This window comes from Bufo bufo, chromosome 2, assembly GCF_905171765.1.
Source record: "Bufo bufo chromosome 2, aBufBuf1.1, whole genome shotgun sequence".
NCBI classification, from domain to species: domain Eukaryota; kingdom Metazoa; phylum Chordata; class Amphibia; order Anura; family Bufonidae; genus Bufo; species Bufo bufo.
The window spans coordinates 20,143,695-20,153,888 of NC_053390.1; the positions used below are offsets into that span (position 1 = coordinate 20,143,695).

The following is a 10,194-nucleotide window of genomic DNA, read 5'->3' on the forward strand; positions in this document are numbered from 1 at the left end:
CCAAAAATGTCTTAACATACCTTCCCTTGTGCTGTTCTGCCTCTACTCTTTCCATATCGAAGCATATTTTAATGTGGCGGAAAACATCTGTCACTGATCGGACACGGGGTTGTAGCCAATCTCTGAAGAGGCATCGTTTAGCCGCTAGAAGTGAGATGTGGATTATTGGGGGTAATATCCTCCCCTCAGGAGGAACATGGAACAGAATAAGTTTGGGAGTCAGTGGAATCGATATTCTCAGATGATGGTTAATTTGAGACCCAATTAATTTCCAAAATGTATTCGATTCTGGGCAAGACCATACCCCATGGTACAGATCAGAGCCTCCGAGGTGGCACTTTGGGCAGTTAGTCAGTCTGGTCTGGGATTGAATGTTGGAAGCATACTGGAATCCATCTATGGCCCTGTGGATCATCCGGAAATGTGTTTCCCTCCTCCCCTCATTAGTGATTACCTTTCTTATCCTGTCCTAGCCCTGCAGAATCACTTTTTTGTGTCCATGGAGGGGAACTCCTTCTTCCATTGGGAGAAGAGCTTTTCTGCAGTATTTTCCTGCTTGGTGTCCCTAATTCCCTGATACAGTTCCGATAGTGATTTTCTCCTATGTCCCTGACATATTATTATTGGAAATGAACCCCTTGAGTTGGAGGTATGCTAACAGGTGTTCATTCCCTAACTGATGTAGTTCCTTAAGTTCAGTGAAAGAATAATAACCCTTTTCTTGCATATTCCACACATCCTTTGCATACTTAATGCCCGCAGCCCTCCATCTCACAAAGTGTTTAGATTTTAACCCTGCTGGGAATTCCGGGTGTCCCCAGATGCCCATGTATTTTGAGAGCATGAAAGGTAGGTCGAATATTTTACGTGACCCTTTCCAAGCAGCTATGGTATCTTTCACTAATAAAGTGGTTCTAACTGAAGAAGGTATTGCCGCACATTTGGTGTGTAATAATGCCTCTAGCTTCCATGGGTGCACTAATTGTGCCTCCAGGGTATGGTTGGTATAGAAGTTAGTGCCAAAGATCCAGTCAGTCCTGTATCTCATAAGGCTGGCCAAGTTATAACATCTCAGGTCCGGCAATGCTAGGCCTCCCAACGTTTTGGGTAGTTGCAACTTAGCCAGCAATATCCTAGGCCTCCTTCTCGCCCATTTGAAAGATCTAAATGCAGATTCCAGAGTGTTAATATCGGAGTGTTTAAGGAGGAGAGGAATGGTTTGCATGGGGTAGAGGAGCTTTGGTATACACATCATTTTTAAACCCCCCCCCCCCCCCCATCCCCAGTGATAATGGATATTTCATCCAGCACTCTATATCAACTAGAATCGTTTTAATCCGTGGTGGATAGTTTAATATATACAGGGATTCTTGTCGTTTCCCAATGTGGATACCCAGATACTTTATGGGTCTGGAAGCTATTTGTATTGGTACGTCTAGAGGTTGGTCTCCTTCCCTTGATGGATTGCAGCCCAAGAACAGAACCTCCAACTTGGTTGCATTTACCTTGAGACCTGACAGGTTGCCAAACTCTGCCAAGAGCTGGAATAGGTGTTTCAAGTCTGTGTGGGTGTTCCAAGAAGACCAACAGGTCATCAGTGAAGAGTGCATGTTTGAGCTCTGTACTACCTATCCTGATGCCCTCTATATTGTTACTCATTCCTAGTTTTAGGGACAATGGTTCTATTGCCAGATGAATATAAGTGGGGAAAGTGGGCAGCCCGGCCTTGTGCACTTGCACAAGCTGAAAGGGCTGGAGAGAAATCCAGGGGTATGTATTCTAGCTTGAGGGTTAGTATATAGTGCCGTAAGATATTGCCGGAATGGGCCACGGAAGCCCATGCTGTCTAATACAATTCCCATCCATCCCCAGTTTACATTGTCAAAAGCTTTCTCAGCATCAATAGTGACTATAGCTGGGGATGGATGAATCGCAGGGCGCATCTTCACCTCGTCTAGGACTGTCAGAACCTTATGAATGTTTGTAACTGCAGCCCTTCCTTGTACAAAGCCTACTTGTGCTGGGGCTTTCAACCTCGGCAATATGAGTGCCAGTCTTTCAGCTAGTATTTTAGATGCTATCTTAAGGTCGACATTGATCAATGAGATTGGGCGATATGATGCTGCTAATGTAGGGTCTTTTACCAGGTTTTGGCAAAACCTTTATATGTATTTGTTTCAGTTGGTATACCTGTAACATGCATTAATCCCGTGTATACTTGGGAGAGCGTTGGGGCTATGTCCTGGGATAATATGCAAAAGAATTCCCCTCTATCACCATCGGGTCCAGGAGCCTTACCCAATGTTTAATGGCTTTAGTGACGTCTTCTGTGGTAATTGGGGCGTTAAGTGATTCCCTGTCTAGTTCTGATAGTGTTGGTAGTGGGATGTCTTTCAACCAGTCTTCTACTCCCTCTACTGGTTTCAGAGGAGATCCGTACAGAGTGTTTTAAAAGTCTCTCAGGATCTTATTTGTTTCTTTCAGGTGAGAGCTCACCCCTCCGTGTCTATCTCTAAGGGTTGGTATATTGGTCGAGGGTCTCTGTCCCTTGGCTAATCTGGCTAGTAGACTACCTGCTTTATTTCCATAGCGAAATAAATATGCTTCCCACTGTGATTGTGATTTCCCATTGTTGAAGCCATATCTCATATTCTACATTATCTTGTTGCCACCGTTTCTGCAAGGAAGGAGATGGGCAATTCTGGAAAGCGGTGTAAGCATCTTTCAGAGTGTCGCTCAACTGGGCGAGCTTCAGTTTGACCGAGCGTTTCCTATTGTACATGTAGGCCATTATTCTTTCTCGAAGTACCACCTTTCCCGCATCCCATAGTAGTTGAGGATTAGACATCTCCTCGTTATCATGTTTATACTCTAGCCACCAGCCTCGAGGAAGGTCCCGGAAGTCCTGATCATTGATCGAGTTAGAGGGAAATCACCAAAGGAAGTCTTCTCCCTTAGGTATATACTCCTGGAGCATTATCGAGACCGGTAAATGATCAGAGATAACCATATCTTCTATTTTTGACTCTGAGAAGCACACGATATTCCTCCTATTAATTAAGATGTAGTCTAGGCATGATCATAAAAAATGGATATGCGAGAAACGCGTGTACTCCCTACCCTCAGGGTTGAATATTCGCCATGTGTCAACTAGGTCTGCATCTCTGATAAGATGGGCCAGTCTCATATCTTTAGTTCCCTGCTTATTCCCCATCCCACCCCCTTCTCCTGTCCTCCTCCTGGCTAACCACTGCATTCTGGTTGCCTCCTATAATTCTCATTTCGAGAGGATCCCGGGATAATGCCCTCTAAGGGTGACGAAAAATTCCACATTAGGCTCATTAGGGCCATAAATATTATATATGCTATTATCACCACCTGGAGAGGTCAGATGTAGATGTGAGATCCTCCCCACATCGTCATGGTTGAGTGTTAGCACGGTGTAAGGGAGACCATGCCGCAGCAGTGTAAGTACTCCTTTTTTACCCACAGCCTCTGAACCATATACTTCCCCCACCCAGAGATGTTTCATGCGGAAGAAATCACTTTTTTTAAAAATGAGTCACCTGTGGGAGGGCAATGTCCACTTTCAAACGCCTAAGATGTTTCAGGACCATCATACGTTTGCTAGGGGACCTTAAACCCTTTATATTCCAAGACGCTATCTTCAAAGGACTAGTCATTAGGGAAACCTTTGTTGCGCTGAACTAATCCACCCCGTCAGAACAGAGAGCGCAATGTATCCCCTCAACTCCCCTAACTCTAACCTGTAACAATGATAGGTTGCTAATGGTAGAAGCATTCCCTGCAACCTTCGAAAGTAGAAAGATGTCTACTGGCACTTAAATTTTTTCTAGCAGAAGGAACATTAGATATAACCATAACATGAGTGACCCCACCCATCAGCTTCCACAAAGCATAACCGTGTAAAGTACTAAGTAGAATGGTAAAAGAAAAAAAATATCTAGTAAAAATAATAAGACATAAAGCCCCCTTCGGCTCTATCAATATCTCACTGGGAGGTGTTAGGGGCTAACTCAAATGCCGACTTTTCCGTTGGCGGGTCTTTGCAGCGCCTGCCATCTGCGTGGGCACCATCAGGAGTATAGGCAAAATCAAGACCAAACATTAAAGTTCAATTAACGGTTTCCCACCTAGTGTCCGCTTCCAATCACAATTTTCAGGTTATACTCTCGACATATTAACAGCAACAAACCCCCAGCATGTGAATATGAAGCGGAATACTTATCTCCCTCAGGAACGTGTTGCTGTTCATTAATTCTGAAGTCCAGGAGTAGGAGATCCTCGTTTCTGGATGGAGGGCGTCCGGTCAGTGCTTGTGGCCATCCTATCACTCCTCTTTTTGAAGAGTTGTCGAGGTTTCTACTGTATAGGTGAGAGCCAGGAGTGTTCTGATTCCTTGGCGGGATCCCATCAGGACGTGGGTGGCCTCTTCTGGATCGACGAAGGTTGTTGACCCATCTGGATGGAATATTTTTAAGGTGGCGGGAAATAATAAAGAGAAGCGGGTTTGGTTTTTAAAGAGTGTGGAGCAAATAGGGGCGAAAGCACGTCTGCGGTGAGTCACTTTAGCAGAAATGTCTCCAAATAATAGAATTCGGTGGCCTTGCAGTGTCACAACACCACCTCCCTGCTTGTAAGCTCGCAATATAGCTGCTTTGTCCGAATAATCTAGATACTTTACAATAACTTGACGTGTTCTGTTACCATGAGCTGATGTCGCAGATGGTCTATTCTGTCTATTGTTGGTTTCAGGTGGGACGCCTTGGCCCACCCTATGTGCCCTTTCCACCTTACAACGAGTCGATAGTCCCAGGGCCTCCGGTAGTTCATACTCATAGCGGTGAGATCTCTGGCTGGGATACTCTCTGGGAGGCCAACTATGCGGAGATTACTCCGCCTTGAGTGGTTTTCGAGGTCATCAATCTTGCTCCAGAGTCTGGCATTTTCAGCCAGGGCTTTGGTGAGGTGAGCATGGGCTGACTTGTTCTCAGCTTCAACTGCTGCCACTCTGGCCTCCAACTCGTCGAGGCGTGTGGTATGTTGTGTGACCTCGGATTGCAGGGCCGAAAAGGACTGTGACACTGTGGAGGAGCTTCCTGGAGGTCAGGTAGAATGCGGGCAACAACTTGCACAGCTAGATATTTATAGTCTATGTCCAGCCTATCCCCCTCCATATCTGGAGTAGGGTTTTCTGAGTCCGTTATGACCGGGGCTTGCGAGCCTCTGTCTTCTTCTGTTTGCGCCGCTATTTTGGCTTCTGTTCGCACCTTGCAGAGCTTTGCAGGATTTCTTTGAGATTTTCTCCCCATGGGTATTACGAATCGGTCCATAAACCGGTGATCGGCTATTCAAATACATTTTCCTGACTGTTTGTAGTGTTGGAGCAATCAGTTTTTAGGGGATAATGCACTTTGTGGTGCTACAGGGGACAAAGCTCCTAGCAGATGCTGCCTTCCATGGTGGCGCCGGAACCGGAAGTCCTGCTGGGGCTTTTTATGTTCTTTCAAGAAATAAAAATAATTAAAGCTAAATAATAAATTACAAGTAAATGATTCCATTGACAAATACAACTCATGTCACAAAATACAAGTCATATAAAAATTTGACTTTTTCTGTAGTTTTGGTAGGAGTAGTGAAACATAAGTCCTCATACAGCCACAGACAAAAATATAAAAGTTTTAGGTCTTGGAATATAACAATGAAAAAAAAAAAAAAAAAGATTGTTAATTTAATGACAACTAGCTTAGTCATTAAGTGGTTAAAGATGTTTGGTTCTGTGTTTGGCTTCCTTTCGGTGCACTCCAGTCTGCATGATTATTAGGAAGCTCCGATGTCACATGTGATTATTGTACATACCACAGACGTCTCAGTGATGATTACCTGCACTCACAGGACACTTCATTAGCTCTACCTTCTTAATTCTTGATAGGACCCTCGTTCCCCTTAGAACATCTTGAATTCTTAGTGTAATTGACCCAACAAAGTGCAGGAAACCTCTATTATAGGTTCTGATTGATGACCTCACTCTGTCTATTCCACTGCATCCTGAAGAGGTCTATAAACCTGAGATCTGGTGTATGTGTGGTCATTAGGCTATATAGACCGAATTGTCATGTCTGTGATTTAAGACTGAGATGTGTGCTTTACCTCATGGTAAAGCTATTTTTCTAAATGTAGATGGTGGTCATGATCAGATTCTCAGATGATCAGATTCTTAGCCCTTTGAGGTCATAGCGATTTTCCATTTTCGTTTCTGTACCTTCCCAGCATCCATCTGTTCCTTAAGTAACATGCTTCTTTCAGTGTACCTCCTCCCCCGCTGCTGCTGTCTCATACAAGCATAGTACAGGCTGCAGTAAAATAACAGCAGAAGGAATTAGGAGGTGTAATTACACACTGAACCTGCTGCTGGAGGAAGGAGGATCTCTCACACCAGAACCAGGGAAACTGCATCTTGTACTGAGCAGTGTGTGTTTTTCAGCAGCAGGTACACTAAAAGGACCATTAATGATGCTGACATAATCATTATCCAAGTCACGCCTCAAGACCTGTTTAAAAAGTCGGACATTAACGTATAGGATAGCTACCTTACATCTGGTGGCATTAGAGGCAGAGCTGGTTTATACGTTTATACCATATATTCAATTACAGCCTAATAGTAATGTTCTAGGTTTGTCCACTGAATAGTTTGAAAAATAATCACAAATTCTAATGTTTTTTTTTTTCACAGAGTATTCCAGTAAAAATATTAAGGGCAAAGCTGTATTATCACTAAATTATAAAGAAGAAGCTGAAGATATCATGCAGCGCTCCTCAGAAGAAAACCTCATTACCCTTAGTGTACACCCAGGACTTCAAAGTACAGATCATGAGGGACCTTCCCCTGACCAATTACAGATTGTTACCAAAAATACAGATCAGAAAGGGGATAAAAAGTTTCAGGGTGGTAAACAGTTTATAGAAGAATCAAGACTTTCTACACACAGAAGAATTCACACAACAGAGCAGCTATACTCCTGTTTAGAATGTGGGAAATGTTTTACAAAAACATCATATCTTATTCAACATAAGAGAATTCACACAGGAGAGAAACCATATTCGTGTTCAGAATGTGGTAAATGTTTTACAGTTAAATCAAATCTTGTTAGACATAGGACTAGTCACACAGGAGAGAAGCCATATTCATGTTCAGAATGTGGGAAATGTTTTACACAAAAAACAGATCTTGATAGACATGAGAGAAGTCACACAGGAGAGAAGCCATATTCATGTTCAGAATGTGGGAAATGTTTTACAAAGAGACAATATCTTGTTACACATGAGAGAAGTCACACAGGAGAGAAGCCATATTCATGTTTAGAATGTGGGAAATGTTTTACAAAAACATCATATCTTATTCAACATAAGAGAATTCACACAGGAGAGAAACCATATTCGTGTTCAGAATGTGGGAAATGTTTTACAGATAAATCAAATCTTGTTAGACATAGGACTAGTCACACAGGAGAGAAGCCATATTCATGTTCAGAATGTGGGAAATGTTTTACACAAAAAACAGATCTTGTTAGACATGAGAGAAGTCACACAGGAGAGAAGCCATATTCATGTTCAGAATGTGGGAAATGTTTTACAAAGAGATCATATCTTGTTACACATGAGAGAAGTCACACAGGAGAGAAGCCATATTCATGTTCAGAATGTGGGAAATGTTTTACACAAAAATCAGATCTTGTTAGACACGATAGAAGTCACACAGGAGAGAAGCCATATTCCTGTTCAGAATGTGGGAAATGTTTTACACAAAAATCAGATCTTGTTAGACATGAGCGAAATCACACAGGAGAGAAGCCATATTCATGTTCAGAATGTGGGAAATGTTTTACAAAAAAATCATATCTTGTTAAACATAATAGATGTCATACAGGAGAAAAGCCGTATTCGTGTTCAGAATGTGGGAAATGTTTTACAGTTAAATCAAGTCTTGTTCAACATAAGAGAATTCACACAGGAGAGAAACCATATTCGTGTTCAGAATGTGGGAAATGTTTTTCAGATAAATCAAATCTTGTTAGACATAGGATTAGTCACACAGGAGAGACACCATATTCATGTTCAGAATGTGGGAAATGTTTCACAGATAAATCAAATCTTGTTAAACATAAGAGAATTCACACAGGAGAGAAGTCATATTCCTGTTCAGAATGTGGGAACTGTTTTGCATATAAATCACATCTTATTGAACATTGGAAAAGTCACACAGGAGAGAAGCCATTTTCATGTACAGAATGTGGGAAATGTTTTACAAAGAGATCATATCTTGTTACACATGAGAGAAATCACACAGGAGAGAAGCCATATTCATGTTCAGAATGTGGAAAATGTTTTATAGATAAGTCAAGTCTTGTAATTCATGATAGAACTCACACAAAAAAGAAACCATATTCATGTTCAGAATGTGGGAAATGTTTTACAAAGAGATCAAATCTTGTTGTACATGAGAGAAGTCACACAGGAGAGAAGCCATATTCATGTTTAGAATGTGAGAAATGTTTTACACATAAATCATGTCTTGTTAGACATGAGAGAAGTCACACAGGAGAGAAGCCGTATTCATGTTCAGAATGTGGGAAATGTTTTACACAAAAATCAGATCTTGTTATACATGAGAGAAGTCACACAGGAGAGAAGCCGTATTCATGTTCAGAATGTGGGAATTGTTTTACACATAAATCATGTCTTGTTAGACATCAGAGAAGTCACACAGGGGAGAAGCCATTTTGATATTTATTTTTTTATGTTTTGTAAGAAGGAACAAAAATTATTAAACTTAGCAGATCAAGAGAAACTATAATTTTTTTTAGATTTGGCAAATGCTATAAGAGCAAAATAGCATTTTAAATCCATCTTATTCACAGAAGTTAAGTTTCGGGCTATATGGCAACAAGTATCACATGCTGCAAATCTCAGAACAGTCTCAAAACGTGTCATGCAGCTATTTTAGAAATACCTGCCAAACTGCACAAGTTGTAGTTGACCATGACTTGCATTGTGTTATATCATGGAAAAGTCACAGTGAAAAATTAGGGGGGGGGGCCACAGCCTGAAGGACGTTGTGTCCAAAGGAAAGATTAGACACTTCTGACAGGTTTAATCTATAGTGTTTATAGAAGGTAGAAGCAGAAGACCACGTTGCTGCTCTGCAAATGTCTTGTATAGAAACCTCTGCCTTTTCTGCGCAGGAAGTTGCCACCGCTCTTGTAAAATGGGCCGACCAGCCAGACGGGACAGGTTCCTGCATAGAAAGATACAAACCGGATTCCAAAAAAGTTGGGACACTATACAAATCGTGAATTAAAACTGAATGCAATGATGTGGAGGTGCCAACTTCTAATATTTTATTCAGAATAGAACATAAATCACGGAACAAAAGTTTAAACTGAGAAAATGTACCATTTTTAAGGGAAAAATATGTTGAATCAGAATTTCATAGTGTCAACAAATCCCCAAAAAGTTGGGACAAGGCCATTTTCACCACTGTGTGGCATCTCCCCTTCTTACAATACTCAACAGACGTCTGGGGACCGAGGAGACCAGTTTCTCAAGTTTAGAAATAGGAATGCTCTCCCATTCTTGTCTAATACAGGCCTCTAACTGTTCAATCGTCTTGGGCCTTCTTTGTTGCACCTTCCTCTTTATGATGCGCCAAATGTTCTCTATAGGTGAAAGATCTGGACTGCAGACTGGCCATTTCAGTACCCGGATCCTTCTCCTACGCAGCCATGATGTTGTGATTGATGCAGAATGTGGTCTGGCATTATCTTGTTGAAAAATGCAGGGTCTTCCCTGAAAGAGATGACGTCTGGATGGGAGCATATGTTGTTCTAGAACCTGAATATATTTTTCTGCATTGATGGTGCCTTTCCAGACATGCAAGCTGCCCATGCCACACGCACTCATGCAACCCCATACCATCAGAGATGCAGGCTTCTGAACTGAGCGTTGATAACAACTTGGGTTGTCCTTGTCCTCTTTGGTCCGGATGACATGGCGTCCCAGATTTCCAAAAATAACTTTGAATCGTGACTCGTCTGACCACAGAACAGTCTTCCATTTTGCCACACTCCATTTTAAATGATCCCTGGCCCAGTGAAAACGCCAGAGCTTGTGGAT

The 10,194-nt window shown here is 42.0% G+C and overlaps 1 protein-coding gene across 1 annotated transcript in view; it reads left to right on the forward strand.

Annotated features, from left to right (window-relative positions):
• Positions 1 to 8,886, forward strand: part of LOC120991123 (zinc finger protein 850-like) — a 465,109-nt gene extending 456,223 nt beyond the window's left edge. Inside the window, exon 3 of the mRNA XM_040420014.1 lies at positions 7,035 to 8,886. Coding sequence (XP_040275948.1) covers positions 7,035 to 8,805 — 1,771 coding nt within the window. The 3' untranslated portion in view covers positions 8,806 to 8,886. The remainder of the gene's footprint in view (positions 1 to 7,034) is intronic.
• Positions 8,887 to 10,194: the final 1,308 nt, after the last annotated feature.